This window comes from Periophthalmus magnuspinnatus, chromosome 13 (assembly GCF_009829125.3).
Source record: "Periophthalmus magnuspinnatus isolate fPerMag1 chromosome 13, fPerMag1.2.pri, whole genome shotgun sequence".
Classification (NCBI taxonomy): Eukaryota; Metazoa; Chordata; class Actinopteri; order Gobiiformes; family Gobiidae; genus Periophthalmus; species Periophthalmus magnuspinnatus.
The window spans coordinates 21,366,827-21,385,361 of NC_047138.1; the positions used below are offsets into that span (position 1 = coordinate 21,366,827).

At 43.2% G+C, this 18,535-nt stretch overlaps 1 protein-coding gene across 1 annotated transcript in view; it reads left to right on the forward strand.

Annotated features, from left to right (window-relative positions):
- Positions 1-18,535, forward strand: part of LOC117379835 (FRAS1-related extracellular matrix protein 2-like) — a 262,201-nt gene that overhangs the window by 230,248 nt on the left and 13,418 nt on the right. Inside the window, exons 17-23 of the mRNA XM_055226041.1 lie at positions 1,484-1,676; positions 1,753-1,857; positions 2,936-3,063; positions 3,620-3,754; positions 8,350-8,476; positions 12,909-13,096; positions 14,060-14,206. Coding sequence (XP_055082016.1) covers positions 1,484-1,676; positions 1,753-1,857; positions 2,936-3,063; positions 3,620-3,754; positions 8,350-8,476; positions 12,909-13,096; positions 14,060-14,206 — 1,023 coding nt within the window. The remainder of the gene's footprint in view (positions 1-1,483; positions 1,677-1,752; positions 1,858-2,935; positions 3,064-3,619; positions 3,755-8,349; positions 8,477-12,908; positions 13,097-14,059; positions 14,207-18,535) is intronic.

Consider the following 18,535-nt stretch of genomic DNA (forward strand, 5'->3'; position numbering starts at 1 on the left):
AAAAATCATTCTCTCATTATTCTGGCATTTAGCAAATAGAAATAATTTTGTTAATCCTAACTGACCTAAAACAGGAAAAGTTTAGTCTGATTTCATGTCGGACAGTGATAAACAGTGTATTCCTATATAGTGTATGTAAACTTATGGTTTCAACTGTATTTGGATCACCATGTTATCATATATTGTTTTGAAAATGTGATATTGCAAAAAAAAAAAAAAAAAAATGTTTATAAGTTTCACTTGCTTGCAATCAAAAACATGGAGCACAGGTGATGTAGGCTTCTGGGCTGAGCATTGGACAGAATCTTACAGCTAACCATAAGGAAGGCTCTAATAGGGCTCAGGAGTGATCTCTAAATTACTGACATGTATGGATGACATCTAAAATCTCTTTAGGCATGTTTTTGCATAATGCCAAGTATTTAAATACAAACTTTTCCTACTCTTTCCACCTGTGAAAATGTCTTCTATATTTTATGGCCTTTATACATACAGATAGGGTAATGCCTGGGCTTATACATGGGAATATTTTGCATACTCTTTGAAAGAAAAGGTCATGTTTTGATTAAGGGTGGTAGCAGCTCAGTGTGATATAGCTGAATTCTGTGTGAGAAGAGAGATGAGAGGAAAGGGGCTGAGAGGAGAGAGGAGTAGGGTGAGAGGAGGGGTTTGAGGAGAGAGAGAGGAGAGGGGGTGAGGGGAGAAGGAGTGATAGGAGAGGTTGTGAGGAGAGGGAGTTAGAGGAGTGGGAGTGTAGGAGGAGAGGAAGTGAGAGGCGAGGGAGTGAGATGAGAGGATTTATTTATTTGAAATATGATGGCTGCTTAGATACAAATATCATACATTAAAGTCACAGTATCCATGTTTTGTTTTGTTTTTTCATTTTGGTTGAGTTAATAATCATGAAAACATGCATCCATACTCTGAGCAGGCTCGCATCTCCACAAACCTGACTCTTATTTGGCCTAAAGGAGGGCCACCTCTTGCTTGTTTCCATAGAAATGTTCCTTTGGCTGTAATATTCCACAGAATGGCTTAAAGTGTGTCTATCTCCATAGAGATTGTTCCACAGTATGGTTTTACCTATCACCTATTTCGGTTTGCCACCGGCAAAAAGTTTTAGAAATGGCAACAGCCCTTTGTGCATTTGTAAAGGAAAAAATGTCTGTGCTTTTCTCTCAGTTGGATGTAACAAAAGTCAGATTTTTCAGCCTCTTCAAGTGTTGTGACGCTTTGACCAGATTTCAAATATTCGTCATGACGTTCTGCCTTTTCTTGATTGCTTGCAGCGAGAGCCGCTGAAGTGTAGAACTCAATTCAGAGTGCTACACATATCGTGTGATTTTCTAAAGATAAAGGAAAGCATGAACTATCTGTAAAAAGCATTCATGTTATTTGATGTGCAATTCATGACTGTATATTTTGCACATGGCTTAGTCCCAAATGCTGTATTAAATCATGCCAAATGAATGACTGTGTGCAGGTGCTGAACCTGGTGCAGTCCTACGTGACCCTGCGTGTCCCCTTACATGTATCCTATGTCTTCCATTCTCCGGTGGGGGCAGGTTGTTGGCAGCATTTTGACCTGCAGTCTGAGCTCCGCCTCACCTTTGTGTACGACACCGCTATCTTGTGGAGAGATGGCATTGGCAGTCCCCTAGAGGCTGAGCTGCAGGGTGAGAGCTCCTACTTTAACATGGGATTTGGGGTTGTGTAAAGATTAGGATATTACAAATACTTTCCCCCCCATAGGAGCGCTTTACCCCACCAGCATGAGGATCAACGCACAGGGCTGCCTGGTGGTAAACTTCAGAACTGAGGCTCGCTTCAGAGGCCTTTTTGTCTACTCACATGGAGGCATGATACTTATTCTATTATTTATCATATTATTGTATTCAAGATTTTTTGATAAGTATATACTAGGTGACAGCAAATTACAGTTCAGGACAAATTACAGTTCAGCTCTATGAAGGGGCAACCCAGTTCTAATGCATGAATGCATGAAATTAAAGTATTAGAAATACCTATTATTAATGTCATATTGTGGAATATTTCTGGTAAAACAATGACATCTCCATGACACAAACAGGTGAAGGATCCACCATTAGAATGTACCTATTGTGCTGACCTGGGTCAGCTGGTAGTTTGAAAGGTTAAATGTTTGATCACAGCTCTGTGTCATTGGGCAGCACACTTCTTCCAATCTGCCAGGCAGGCAGATTTGGAGGACTTCAAGGTGCATATCAAAAGCCATGTTTCCAACTGTCTGCACAAAGCCAGTTGTGACTACATTCTGTAGAATGAATGAAAAATTATCTACTAGTGCAGAGGTGCTCAAAGTAGGGCCTACGGGCCAAACTTGGCCCACCAGTGAGTCTAATTTGACTCACGACGGGGTGCTGAGATCTATTTTGATTCAATTTTGTATTGATAAGATTGTCCAGAGATCAAAATTTTGTTAATGTATATTTATTGTACAGTTTTTGGGCATCCAAACTTAGTAACATATTTACATTTGAACTTTTAGCGCGTGATATTTGTTAATTTCCTCAAATCATTACAAAGTAAACTGACTGGGCGATAACTGTCATATAGAACAGAGTCTTTGAAAGCTTCCAACCATGATGTTGGTACATTTCCTGATCCTAAAACATAGTTCAATACTCTCTTTAGTAATGGTGCAATCTCCTCTATAAACATTTGTAAAATTCCCCAGGGAGCCCATCAGTTCCAGGACTTTTGTTATTTTTCAAATTTTTAATTGTATCAACTTTTTCCTTTAGAGTGATGTTGTATATTCATTTTGTATGCTGAGGAGAAAACTTTGGGTACCCCTGTGCTAGTGCTTTTGAAAGGCTGAAAGTACAATATAGATTCAAGACATTATCATCATTATCAGTAACAACTAAATTAATTATTCTGAGTTTTCATGTAGCATCCCCATTGACATCCATGGTGATGTGTTCGGATCACCCTGGTTTGACCTTTAAACTGTCCCTGGTGAGAAGCGAGCCCACCTACAACCAGCCTATCCAGCAGTGGACCTTTGTGTCGGACTTTGCAGTAAGACCAAATACTATATATTCTTAAAAATATTAGTGTGATTCAGTAATGGAAAAAGTATTGAAAATTTCTAATCAAGTAAAAGTACAATTACCTGGCTAAAAATGTACTCAAATGCAAGTACTGTTGCTAGATTTGTAAAAGTAAGTAAAAGTTAAATAGTATGAAAAAACTTCTCAGAACACTGGTTACTATAGACAATTTTAGTATCATTTGGACATTTTTTTAAAAAGCAATTTAAGACAATAAGAGCAAGCACTGCAGTGTTACATGTGTGTGAAGATTAATTCATATATTTGTGAAATAGAGACACATAAAGAACATCTGAACAAATATAAGTATGCCAAATTATAGCTACAAAACTATAATCAGTAGTGAGACACCCCAAGTGGGACTTATACAGTACTCCTATCATGTTTAATGTAGCTAATTACAATTGCAAAAAAATTTTACAAATTACAAAAAAAAAATAAAAAATTCACAATAACATATGTGATTAGTTAGTTTCCACCACTGGTTTAACGTAATGTATTTAACTATACGTCATTGTGTGCAGGTGCGGGACTACTCAGGAACCTACACGGTGAAGCTGGTCCCCTGCACATCCCCTCCCAGCCTGGAATACACCCTCCCCCCTGTTTGCAACCCCCGAGAGCCAGTGACCTTTGACCTGGACATACGCTTCCAACAAGTGAGATCCACCTAGACATGCTTTTGTATTGTTCAGACTGTAGGTTATTGTTTTGCTGTCGAGTAGTAAAAAAAAAAGCCTTTTTTTAACACTCAACACCATGAAACCATGATATAATGTTTCTCCTGACCCTTCTGATCACCTTCAACATTTGTTAGCGTCATGTTGCTAATAGATGTGCTGCTTTGTGCTATTTTAACATATACTTTTAAAATAAGACAACTAAACAGCAACTGGAGTGCATGCTCCTATATTGCATTTTCCCTTCATGGGGTCTGGGTCCCTAGGTTGGAAACCACAACCTCAAGAGGAGGTTTTTCTTACAAGTGCAAAATTTCAACTCATATTTGAGTTTTTTGTTCTGTCCTCAGTTAGTCATAAACATTTTTCAGCCAAAAAACCCAAACTGCCCCAGTCGTCTTATTGAAATAGGCAGTTTATTTTTCTATGTTCCCAAAAAAACTCAAAAAATTGCAATTATGCTATGAGGCTAACACCGTAGTAAAAACTAAAATAATAACTGCACTCAGTTGTTTCTCTTCTAAGACAAACTTTATTAATCCCCAAGAGAAATGATTATATAATATAGATAATATGTATTTTTTTTTTTTTTTTATATACATATAATATGTATTTTATTTCCCCTCCCCGAACCGCCACCTTAACGTGGTGGAGGGGTTTGAGCACCCGAATGATCCTGGGAGCTATGTTGTCGGGGGCTTCATGCCCCTGGTAGGGTCACCCATGGCAAACAGGTCTTCGGAGACGGGTCTGACTAAGAGCGGTTCAGAAGCCCTTCATGAATAGAGTAACAACGAGGCCAGTTACGTCGCCCGGACTGGCGTTACCGGGGCCCCACCCTGGAGCCAGGCCTGGGGTGGGTGCTCGGCAGCGAGCGCCTGGTGGCCGGGCCTTTCCCCACGGGGCCGAAGAAATGACGTGGGGCCGTCCTCCCGTGGACCCACCACCTGCGGGAGGAGCCATGAGGGGCGGGTGCGGAGAGATCCGGGCAGCAGTCGAAGGCGGGGACCTCGACGACCGGATCTCCGGACATGGAGACTAGCTCTGGGGACATGGAATGTCACCTCGCTGGGGGGGAAGGAGCCTGAGCTTGTGCGGGAGGTTGAGCGTTACCGGCTAGATATAGTCGGCCTCACCTCCACGCACAGCTTGGGCTCTGGAACCCAACTTCTTGAGAGGGGTTGGACTCTCCATTTCTCTGGCGTTGCCCGCGGGGAGCGGCGGCGAGCTGGTGTGGGCTTGCTCATTGCCCCACAGCTCAGCCGCTGCGTGTTGGGGTTCACTCCGGTGAACGAGAGGGTCGCGTCCCTGCGCCTTCGGGTCGGGGACAGGTCTCTCACTGTTGTGTCGGCCTACGGGCCAAACAGCAGTGCAGAGTACCCGGCCTTCTTGGAGTCCCTGGGAGGGGTACTAGACAGTGCACCAACCGGGGACTCCGTTGTTCTCCTGGGGGACTTCAACGCCCATGTGGGTAACGACAGTGACACTTGGAGGGGCGTGATTGGGAGGAACGGCCTCCCCGATCTGAACCCGAGCGGTGTTTTGTTATTGGACTTCTGTGCTAGTCACAGCTTGTCCATAACAAACACCATGTTCGAGCACAAGGGTGTCCATCGGTGCACATGGCACCAGGACACTCTAGGTCGGAGGTCGATGATCGACTTTGTTGTCGTGTCATCTGACCTTCGACCACGTGTCTTGGACACTCGGGTGAAGAGAGGGGCTGAGCTGTCAACTGATCACCACCTGGTGGTGAGTTGGATCCGCTGGCGGAGGAGGAAGCCGGACAGACCTGGCAGGCCCAAGCGCATTGTGAGGGTCTGCTGGGAACGTCTGGCGGAGCCCTCTGTCAGGGGGGTCTTCAACTCCCACCTCCGGGAGAGCTTCTCCCTGATCCCGGGGGAGGCTGGAGACATGGACTTCGAGTGGGCCATGTTCTCCACCTCTATTGCCGATGCGGCTGCTCGTAGCTGTGGTCGTAAGGTCTGTGGTGCTTGTCGCGGCGGCAATCCCCGAACCCGGTGGTGGACACCGGAAGTAAGGGATGCCGTCAAGCTGAAGAAGGAGTCCTATCGAGCCTTGTTGGCTCGTGGGACTCCTGAGGCAGCTGATGAGTACAGGCGGGCCAAGCGTGCCGCGGCTCGGGCAGTCACAGAGGCAAAAACTCGGGGTTGGGAGGAGTTCGGGGAGGCCATGGAGGAGGACTATCGGACGGCCTCAAAGAGATTCTGGCAAACCGTCCGACGCCTCAGGAGGGGAAAGCAGTGCTTCACCAACACTGTTTACAGTGCGGGTGGAGAGCTGCTGACTTCGACTGGGGATGTTGTCGGGCGGTGGAAGGAATACTTTGAGGATCTCCTCAATCCCACTGTCACGTCTTCCGAGGAGGAAGCAGAAACTGGGGACCCAGAGGCGGACTCGTCCATCACCCTGGCTGAAGTCACTGAGGTGGTTGGCAAGCTCCTCGGTGGCAAGGCTCCGGGGGTGGACGAGATCCGTCCTGAGTACCTCAAGTCTCTGGATGTTGTGGGACTGTCTTGGCTGACACGTCTCTGCAACATCGCGTGGCGGTCGGGGACAGTGCCTGTGGAATGGCAGACCGGGGTGGTGGTCCCTCTGTATAAGAAGGGGGACCGGAGGGTGTGTTCCAATTACAGGGGAATCACACTCCTCAGCCTTCCCGGTAAGGTCTATTCCAGGGTACTGGAGAGGAGAATCCGACCGATAGTCGAACCTCGGATTCAGGAGGAGCAGTGTGGTTTTCGTCCTGGTCGTGGAACACTGGACCAACTCTATACTCTTCATCGGGTCCTCGAGGGTTCATGGGAGTTTGCCCAACCAGTCCACATGTGTTTTGTGGATTTGGAGAAGGCATTCGACCGTGTCCCTCGTGGTGTCCTTCGGGGGGTGCTCTGGGAGTATGGGGTCCGGGGCTCTTTGCTAAGGGCTGTCCGGTCCCTGTATGACCGGAGCAGGAGCTGTGTTCGCATTGCCGGCAGTAAGTCAGACCTGTTCCCGGTGCATGTTGGACTCCACCAGGGCTGCCCTTTGTCACCGGTTCTGTTCATTATATTTATGGACAGAATTTCTAGGCGCAGCCAGGGGCCGGAGGGGGTCTGGTTTGGGAACCACAGGATTTCATCTCTGCTGTTTGCAGATGATGTTGTCCTGATGGCTTCTTCGAGCCAGGACCTGCAGCAGGCACTGGGGCGGTTTGCAGCCGAGTGTGAAGCGGCTGGGATGAGAATCAGCTCCTCCAAATCCGAGGCCATGGTTCTCGACCGGAAAAATGTGGTTTGCTCTCTCCGGGTGGGTGGTGAGTCTCTGCCCCAAGTGGAGGAGTTCAAGTATCTCGGGGTCTTGTTCACGAGTGAGGGAAGGATGGAGCGGGAGATTGACAGGCGGATTGGTGCAGCGTCTGCAGTGATGCGGTCGCTGTATCGGTCCGTTGTGGTAAAGAAGGAGCTGAGCCGGAAGGCGAAGCTCTCGATTTACCGGTCAATCTACGTTCCTACCCTCACCTATGGTCATGAGCTTTGGGTAATGACCGACAGGACAAGATCGCGGATACAAGCGGCTGAAATGGGCTTCCTCCGCAGAGTGGCCGGGCGCACCCTTAGGGATAGGGTGAGGAGCTCGGTCACACGGGAGGAGCTCGGAGTAGAGCCGCTGCTCCTACACGTTGAGAGGAACCAGCTGAGGTGGCTCGGGCATCTGCTCAGGATGCCTCCTGGACGCCTCCCTAGGGAGGTGTTCTGGGCATGTCCCACCGGGAGGAGGCCCCGGGGAAGACCCAGGACACGCTGGAGGGACTATGTCTCTCGGCTGGCCTGGGAACGCCTTGGGGTCCCACCGGAGGAGCTGGAGGACGTGTCCGGGGTGAGGGAAGTCTGGGAGTCCCTGCTTAGACTGCTGCCCCCGCGACCCGGCCCCGGATAAGCGGAAGAAAATGGATGGATGGATGGATGTATTTTATTTAACCAGAAAAGTCCCATTGAGATTAAAAACCTCTTTTTCAAGGGAGTCCTGGCCAAGCGGCAGCAGCAAATAAAAAATACAGTTACATAATTACAAAGAGACAAGATAACAGGCAAAGACAAACAGATTATGAAAAACAAGTGCATGTTGTGGAGTCAGCCTCGAGACCTCTCAGTTTAGATTTAAAAGCATTCAAGGAAATCAACTCTGTCAAGTTCCAGTCTTTCTGCAACATATTCCATGCATAAGGTGCAGTGGACAAAAGCCTTTTTGCCCAGTTCAGTGCGAGCAAATGGAACAGAGAGCAACACATGATCTTGTGAACGGAGGGAATAAGAATCAGCCCTTCTCTGTGACAGTAAGGAACAAATGTAAGTTGGCAGTAGTCCAAGCATTGCCTTGTAAATGTAATGTTGTAAAAGTGTACCAATGACGACTCCTTCAAATGGCCAGGGCAGGCCATCCCACTTGAGAATACAACACACAGTGATGTGTCATTGCTTTACAGTTAGTAATGAAACTTAGAGAAGCATGATAAACAGTGTCAACCATTATAATATAATAGTATACATTATCATAAATTGTGTGTGTTTTAGGTGAGTGACCCTGTAGCAGCAGAGTTCAGCCTGAACACTCAGCTCCTGTTACTATCTAAGAGAATGCTGTGGCTCTCGGACGGGTCTATGGGCTTTGGGCAGGAGAGTGACACCGCCTTCTCTCAAGGTCAGTCGAATGGGGGAGAAGAGTGGGGAGAGGCATTTGGTAAACTGTTGGAGCATAGAATTCTAACTCTGACCTATTCTTTATTCCCATAAATAAAGTAGTAGTACCTCATGACCATAAGCAACATATATTTATTGCAAAAAAGAATTATTACAAGGCCTCAAAGTGATATACTCATTTAACCATATTTAAAAATGTTAAATACATGTTAAATATTAAATTATAGGACTATGGGGAGAATGAATAAATAGATGAATACATTTTTAGTTCCAGATTCAAAAGTGCTTGCCCACTTCATATGATTGATAACATGATTTCTTTTAGAAAATTATCTCCTCTTAGCTAGGTAGAGAAGGAGATGGAGAGGCTGAATGGAGCTTCACAATCCCGCCTACATCAATGTCCCCTCTGGTTCCAAAGTACATTTTCCATAAATTTCCCATGGACTTTTCGAATTTCAATTACAGATCTTGTGGTCATTGCCACATAGCTGATTAGCCCTGAGCAAGCTTTCAAACTTAATTATTTTTTCTTGAGAGGTGACAGGTTGAGAGGCAACAGTAGCTGGCTGTGATTGACACACAGACCAATGACAAGAAATAGAAACCATAAGGAAATACATTTTGGATTTATGCTCCACAAACTACATTAATGACAATATTTGTGTTTATGAAGTCTTGTTTCATACAGCTCACCTCTGGATCAAATACAGACTATTGAGCCTCTGAGCTGGTTTCAAACAATAGCCTATAGTGAAAACATTTCTCATTATTTCCTATCTCTAGCTGCTTAAAGCAACAATTTACAGTTTCTCCACTTTATCTTACACACAAAACAATCTCACCACAGCACAACTTTAATAATAATAATAATAATTAAAACTGCAAGCAGTGATAAAGGCCCTCACCACCCCTTGCGACAGTTGGAAATAGAGGTATGTCTTGATTGACTTTTTTGTTCAGTATGATGAGAGGAATATGTGTACCAAATTTGAATGGTCTATGAAAAAAGTAATCATTTTTCATCCCAGTTAATTAAAACCGATGTATTTCAATAGGAAATGTCAGATGTTGCCATGGCAACACCTTTGAAAATAGAGGTATGTTCTTATTGGCTTTTTTATTCAGTACGTCAAGAGGAATGTCCATGCCAAATTTCAAATGTTTTCTGAGAAAGTAATTTTTTCGCATACCATTAATAAGTTCAAGGGGGGCTGTGGAGTAATGTAATGTTTGACATATGTAAATTGCATATCTATGCACTCAGATCAAGATTTTGAACAAAACGTATATTAATGCCCGGAAATAGGACACTGCATGTTTGAGTTAAGGGTCATTTAAAACTTCAAAAAACATATTTTTTCTTTGAAGGCTGGCCACACCCACATTTTATGACTTAAAAAAAATTCAGGAGAGTGGCCTATAATCCCACATGGGTCTAGTTCATTTTGACCAATTTGAAAGTTTCTTGAATGAAAATCTGAGGCACAAAAATCCAAATGTGAGAGTTAAAATTTTGAAAAAATGAGGTTCCGCCCACAATGGCCGACTTCCTGTAGGGTTTAGGGTGGGGTCATAATATCATTTTTGTCATGTCCCGACATGTACTATTTTTTGATGTGAGTTTCAGATTTTTACTTTGACTTTTTTCCGAGTCGGGCTCCCATTGGCCCCATGAAAATGAAAGTTTGAGGTGGCGCTACCGAGTCTTCTTTCATTATTTTTTCTCGGGGTCTTTTGTGACAATTAGAGCTCATCGAGTTCTAATTTTTGACACCACTCACTGCCATGTCGGGGCGTGTTTACTACTTGATTTTTGCCATTTTCCACGCTCGGTTTTAATGAGTCCCTCGCCGGGACGGAGTCCCAGGCTCAGGCCTAATAATGGAAACGCATTTTCCACCCATTATTTTTCTCCTAAACCATAACAGTTACAGTCATGTTACTTTCTCACATTGTGCCCCATCACGGCCCCTGTGAATTTTTTCACAGGTCCTCGACAAATCGATTGTCTTCTATGAATTTTTGAAAATGAAATTTGAAGAGGGCGCTAGAGAGCCATTTTGTGAGAGAGTGCCTTGATTTGCATATCATTGCATTCAGCCACAAATGTGCATAAACGCTGTATTATCGTTTTCCCAACAAAAAATGTGTGAAAGAGAAATTTTTTTTTGAAATATTCCAAAATTTGCGATTTTGTTGAAAATTCACGCTGACCACACCCGAAGTCATAATCAAAATGTAATTGATAATCTTTAATCACACATGGGTTTAGTGGGATTTGGCCAAATTTGACGTGTTTGTGAAAACTGTGTGAGAAAATGTCCTGAATGCGAGGGTGTGCACTTTTGTCATTCCCGGGTTTGATCCAATATGGCCGACTTCCTGTACATTTTAGGGTGGGGCCATAATATCATTTTTGTCATGTCCTGACATGTTCTATTTTTTGATGTGAGTTTCAGATTTTTATGTTGACTTTTTTCCGAGTCGGGCTCCCATTGGCCCCATGGAAATGAAAGTTTGAGGTGGCGCTACCGAGTCATCTTTCGTTATTTTTTCTCGGGGTCTTTTGTGACAATTAGAGCTCGTTGAGTTCTAATTTTTGACACCACTCACTGCCATGTCGGGGCGTGTTTACTACTTGATTTTTGCCATTTTCCGGGTTTCGGACGCGGTTTTAATGAGTCCCTCGCCGGGACAGAGTCCCAGGCTCGGGCCTAATAATGGAAAAAAATTTTCTGCCCATTATTTTTCTCCTAAACCATAACAGCTACAGTCATGTGACTTTCTCACATTGTTCCCCATCACAAATAAGGCCCCTGTGAATTTTTTCACACGTCCACGACAAATCGATTGTCTTCTATGAATTTATGAAAATGAAATTTGAAGAGGGCGCTAGAGAGCCATTTTGTAAGAGAGTGCCTTTATTTGCATATCATTGCATTCAGCTCACAGATGTGCATAAACGCTGTGTTAGCGTTTTCCCAACAAAAAATGTGTGAAAGAGAAATATTTTTTTGAAATATTCAAAAATTTGCGATTTTGTTGAAAATTCACCCTGACCACACCCAAAGTCATAATCAAAATGTAATTGATAATCTTTAATCACACATGGGTTTAGTGGGATTTGGCCAAATTTGACGTGTTTCTGATGAAAACTGTGCGAGAAAATGTCCTGAATGCGAGGGTGTGCACTTTTGTCTTTCACGGGTTTGATCCAATATGGCCGACTTACTGTACATTTTAGGGTGGGGCCATAATATCATTTTTGTCATGTCCTGACATGTTCTATTTTTTGATGTGAGTTTCAGATTTTTATGTTGACTTTTTTTCCGAGTCGGGCTCCCATTGGCCCCATGGAAATGAAAGTTTGAGGTGGCGCTACCGAGTCGTCTTTCGTTATTTTTTCTCGGGGTCTTTTGTGACAATTAGAGCTCGTCGAGTTCTAATTTTTGACACCACTCACTGCCACGTCGGGGCGTGTTTACTACTTGATTTTTGCCATTTTCCACGCTCCGGATGCGGTTTTAATGAGTCCCTCGCCGGGACGGAGTCCCAGGCTCGGGCCTAATAATAATAATAATGGAAATTTTTTTTCCACCCATTATTTTTCTCCTAAACCATAACAGCTACAGTCATGTGACTTTCTCACAAAGTCATATTCAAATTGTAATTGATAATCTTTGCTCACACATGGGTTTAGTGAGATTTGGCCAAATTTGACGTGTTTCTGATGAAAACTGTGTGAGAAAATGTCCTGAATGTGAGGGTGTGCACTTTTGTCGTTCCCGGGTTTGATCCAATATGGCAGACTTCCTGTAGATTTTAGGGCGGGGCCATAATATCATTTTTGTCATGTCCGCAGGCATGGGTTTTAGGGTTGGGGCTCGATGCTAGGAATGTTTGGGGACATGAGCGCTTCGCTCTGCCTTTGTCAACATTGACTCAATGTTGACGCTGACATGCTAGCAAGAACAAATATACATCTCGCTTGCTAGGATGCAGGAGTCAGGGCAGGGGGCGACGGGGCACACGAAGTTGCGTGTAACGTTGCGGAAGCAATAGGCCCTACGCCATGTAGGGGCTCAGGCCAAACAAGTTCATAGAAGCAGAACCCTCAATTGAGGTACTCTACAATACACTAGAATCATGATAAGGTGGTTTAATGAAATATTTTCCGAGGAGTACAGAAGTTTCAACAAGACTAAAACATCCGTTATTCAAAATTCAGCATCAACAATAACAATGTTCTAAATGGTTTGTGAGAGCTAGTGGAAAGTTAGACCTTTTGCAGTGTGAAAATCAGGTTCTGAGCTTTAATCAGAATATATATATTGATCCAAATTGTACTGTACTGTATTCCCCATGTATTCTATAAACATACGAATATTTTGAACTCAATTTGACTCAAAAGTATTTTTTTTCCTTTTCAGGTGATGTGATCTATGGGCGTGTGATGGTGGACCCCGTGCAGAACCTGGGCGACTCGTTCATTTGTAACATAGAAAAGGTGTACCTGTGCACTGGGGCGGATGGATATGTGCCTAAGTACAACCCCACACAGGGGGAATTTGGCTGCTTGGCTGATGCACCCTCACTTCTCTACAGTTTCAAAATCATTGTAAGTACAGTTTAAATTATTTTATTTTAGCAGCTATGGGACAAACATTTTAGAGAATAATTGTAAAAACAAATAACAAATTGTTTAAAATTAGTTCAGTGGTAAGCATATTTTTGTGGCTGTAGTTCAGCAAACAATTATGCTAGTAAATGGTGTATTTGTCTTGTCTGATGTGATCTATATAAATCTCAATAAAATAATTTGTCAACTAAATGACATTTGTGGTGGACACCACTGACCAATTAAGCCCTGTTAAGAGAAATTTGTGTATCTGAAGGTAAATTTATTGCGATAACTTTGGCTGTGGATATTTAATTGCCATGAAAATTCACACAGTCTAAAAACCTGTAAAAACACACATCTGAGTTAAATTATTGAGTTCTATTCAAAATGACTGTAGACTACGTATAACAAAAACTGGCATCTAAGAGGTTAATCAGTTTTTGGTAACTTACAAAGTCAAGATGCCAGGGAGAACCCCTTCATATTTTATGATTTTATGGCAGTTTAAAAATCAGATTACACCCTTTGTATGAAATACTGTAAGTGTAACTTTTTTCCAAATGGATTTAACCTAAAAAAAAATTAAACACAGAAACTGTCCCAAAGTCTCACTCAATATGCACATTGATAGGCCAGGTTATGTTCATTAATACTTAATTGTAATTATCACTTTCATTTCAAAGGTTACTATTTTCAAAATAGTCTTCAGTAGTAGGCTGCAGAATTTCATAACACAACCATATATTATAAAGAATAATTATAAACATGCAAAAAATGTATGATTATGCAAACATCCACGTCTCAGCATATGTATAATTACTGTACAGCACAGCTGCTGATAATTGCACCAAGCAGTGAATGACTTGTATCACTTTGATAAAGAAAGAGAGTGAGTACTAGGCATGCAACTGATGTGTGTTAAATGTGTGAGTTGAAACTCTCCTTGTCTGTGTGCCCCAGGACAAGGCCCAGCCGGAGACCCAGGCCAGCTCCTTTGGCAGTGTGGCGTTCAATGCCCTGCTGGCAGTTGACGATCCTGGAGCTCTGCCTCTGGTCCGACAGCCGGGATCAGATGGCTTCAAGATGGACTCCACGGCTCTGTTCCAGGTAACAGGACTGTATTGAGAGACTGTATTGAGAGACTGATTAAGGCGGTGTTATTTTATGACACTGGGGTGTACAAAGTGAGGGCCTGTACATCTACTAATAACAGGGTATTAGGCTGGTATGGATATGACAAAATCCAAACTAGTCAAACAATTATTTCTATTGTACGCTAAGACTTATTAAACACATTATCAAACTGATAAAAGTTGCCAATAACAGTGTCTGAAGGTTTCTGAATAGAGAATATTTACGAATAAAGCTGTGCCTGGAATGATTGAAAGAAAGCTTACAACTCAACACATATGGATCATTTACTGCCTGGAGCTGTACAAAATCTACAGGACGCTAAGAGCCTTCACTGCAAACTCGATGAGGCCAATGGCAAGCAAATGTGGCATATACCAAGGAGACACACTGTCCGTACTGTTGTTCTGCATAGGTCCCCCTCGACCAAATCATCAACACTGGCTATGGAAACTGACTCAGGAATCAGTCACCTCCTCTACATGGGTCTACAGCACAGACAACAGAATGTCATTCTAGCATGTGTAGTGTAGGCGGATGGTGACAAAAAAGGAAAGGTAGTCCACACAGAGAGTGGACTCAGACAGTGGAAAGGTGCTGAAGGTGCTATATATTTATTTATTTATTTCTACACTTACAAATATCTTTTTACACTTACAACTTTGTAATTTTACAAGTACAAATCTGCAAATTACACTTTCACGAGTTTTGAGACATTCGTTGCACTAGGTTTGGGTTCAAAAAGGATTTGTAAGCGCAATGGCTGATTTGAACCTGAAGACAGTAGGAGGCGGGGCTAGAGAAGACAATTGCTAAACTGGTTTATATACAGTAAAAAGTAAGTAAGTAAGTAAACTTTATTTATATAGCAGATTTTCACAGATAAAATCACAAAGTGCTTTACAGAGTGCAAATAAAAAATAGATGAAAATAGATAAACAACAACAATACATGTTCAACAGATAAAATAAGACAAAGAGTAGTAAATTAACTAAAAGCTTGTCTGAATAGCAGTGTCTTCAGCTGCTTTTTAAAGGAGTCAAGAGAGTCAGCCACACGAAGAGACAGGGGCAGGGCATTCCACAGTTTAGGGGCTACTGCTTGAAAGGACAGGTCTCCTCGAGTTTTAAACCGGGTCTTAGGGACCTTCAAAAGATTTTGGCCCGAAGACCGGAGGGAGCGGCCAGAGGTGTAAGGAACCAGCATTTCCGAGATATATTCAGGGGCCTGTCCATTAAAAGCTCTAAAAGTCAAGACTAAAAATTTTAAAATCAATTCTAAATTTGACAGGTAACCAGTGTAAAGAGGATAAAACTGGAGTGATGTGTGCCCTTCTGTTGGTTACTGTTAAAAGCCTTGCTGCAGCGTTCTGGACCAACTGGAGACGAGTGACTGCAGATTTGTTAAAACAAGTAAAAAGAGAATTACAATAATCTAAATGAGAAGAAATAAAAGCATGAATAATCAATTCCAGATCAGATTTAGATAATATTGCCCTCAGTTTGGAGATAGATCTCAGATGGAAGAAGCAGTTTTTAACCCTTTAAGGACTGAGCACATTATAGACCATTATAGCTCGCCTAGACTTTTTTTCTTTTTTTAGCTATAAAAATCATGTTAAATGAAGTATCAGCATGTACTTTTGCCCTTTTTCACACAACTACCTCTATTTTACAAATCTGTCCTTATTTTTATTTTGATGCATCAAATAAATGTGTAATACCAGTTTAAGTAGAAGAAAAATTTAAAAACGAATGTACTTTTGTGTAACTTTTATGCAAGCAAAGATTTAAAAAACTATCTGACCACCTCAGAAACACTTTATAAAACATATTTGAACAATAATCAATATATATACAAGAGATTATGTAGATTGTACTTAGGGTTAGGTTTTTACAGCCCTTCCTATAAAAAAAGTCAGGCGTTTTTGCAGCTAAGACATTGATTTTGCCACGTCAAATTTTTGGGAATGTTTACAAAAGACTATGTGAAGTTCTGCAGCTTATGAGTTGTAATCTTTAGTAAAATATCCTTTTTGGAATATTTAGAAATGGTTTAAAATCAGTGCATTGATCATTATGTACAATAACAAGTGAAAAAACAAAAGTAAGAAAATCAGAAATTATTTTATATTTCAGTGAAGAGGAAATCGAACAATAAATCAACAGTGCAATATTATATACATTTACAAAATTAATAGAAATATAAACACGAACAGTGAAACATTATATACAATTTACAAAATGAACTGAAATATAAACACGAATAGTGAAACATTATATACAATAATTTACAAAATAAAGGGCTTTCAATGTCTTTTACTGTTCTGATTCAGGCAGAGTGTGGTACATCCTGAAACAGTTCCTGTCCACCTGCAAGCAAAGCCCCACCATACACTCCTCACACTGCCAGGGAGTGCAGCGTCTGCAGAGCACACACTGACGCCGTCCCATACTGGCCTTTTGCCTTTTTGATTGTCCAGAACTGGTGGGGACAGGGAGGCGGTTGGAGGTGGGCACTTTGGGCTTTGTTTTTAGGGGAACTCCTAACAGTTGTGATGTCAGCAGCTCCTGAAAGTCCTGCCTTGTGGGGGGTCTCTCGCCACGGATGGTCGACATCTCTTTGTAAATAATAAAGCTGTTGGTAACAGCAATGTCCAACATGTGTTGGAAAACGGTGATGTACCACCTCCGTGTTTTTCTGTGGACCGTGTTAGTGCCCAGCAGCTGGTCAGATGTGTCCACTCCTCCCATGTAGCGGTTGTACTCGCCCACCGCTGTGGGCCTGGGGATAGGCACCCGTTCATATGTGCCATCTGCCTTCTTCCTCCACCGCAGCACCGTCTCTCCAGCGTACACCGAGTGGACATTTGTACACATGGACACCTCCCTTGTGTCCATCCACTTCACAAATAAAAGGTCTCCGTCCCTCAACCAGCGAATGGACCCTCGTGGAGATCTCTTTGTCAGGGCGTTCTCTGTTGTTGTGGGAACCCCGATCCTCCCCTGCCTGTAAGTTCCACAGGCTCCAAACCCTTGCTGACCCAGGTGGCGGAACAGTAGTGGGCTGGTGTAAAAATTGTCACAATAGACAATATACCCACTTCCCAAGTAGTCCTTGTTGACAAGGGAGGAAACGACATCAAATGAAAGTCCATTCACTGAGCTTTGGGATTTTTTTCCGGTGTACAGCTGGTAGTCGACGGTGTAGCCATTTTTGTCTGCCAGTACAAAAAATTTCAGGCCCCATTTTGTAGGTTTGTCCCTCATGTACTGCTTGAAGGACAGCCTTGCTTTGGTGGCTACCATCCGTTCGTCCACCGAAATGTGCTGTCGAGGATGGTAAACAGCCATGCAGCGGGTCCGCAGCATGTCAAGAAGTGGCTGGACACGGTGAAGGACGTCATACTTTTCAGTTCCCCTGGCTAAGTCATTTTGGCCATCTTCTTCAGGGTCACTGATGTGGAAAAAGGACAAAATGCTCTTGAACCTGTCCCGTGTCATGACAGTAGCAGGGAAGGGCACTTCAAAGATGGTCTGTTTTCTCCAGAAGTCTGTCATTTTAGGGAGGTTCATCACTCCCATGTAGAGCAGAAGACCGATGAATTTCTTCAGCTCCTCAGGGGTTACATCAGTCCAGTGATATTTCCTCCCTCTCTCCTGGTGTCGAGCTGCACTTTTGTTAGTGTTGGAGCATAGTAACCTCCACACCTCTGCATCAAAAAAACCTGGAGAAAATGTCGAGAGGAGTGTGTGTCCCAGTTTTTAGAGGAGCTTGGATTCCTGGTGTCCGCCTGGGAACAAACTTCAGTTTTGGTGGCGCCACATCAGGATCCTCTTCGGTCTTCCATGCCCTGGAAGTGGGACTAGGTGGTGTGCAGCTCCTGAAAGTGCCCCCCCTGCGACTACTGTGGCCACCAGATGGTTCATCTCTCAAATTCATACTGAAAAAAAAGCTAAAAAAAAAAAAAAAAATTGGTGTGATAATTGTATGATAACATTGTGATAAAAAAGACAGATTTGCTTCAGTTTATTACTTACTCAGGTGAATCTGGCAAGACGCTCGCTCCCTCACTCACTGCCTCCTCAGCACTGTCCACCTCCATGGAGACACCCTCCTCTATGAGGCGCTGTGGTGGCTTGGGTACCCGAGCTGACCTCCTCAAACAATCCAGCTTTACTCCTGATGTAGAAGCTGGACTGTGGGGTGACCTGCTCCTGTCACCTCCTCTCTTTCGCCCCCGTGGCCTACAGCGACCCCTCAAAGGTTCCATGACATGGCTTGTTGTAAAAAAAAACAACATAA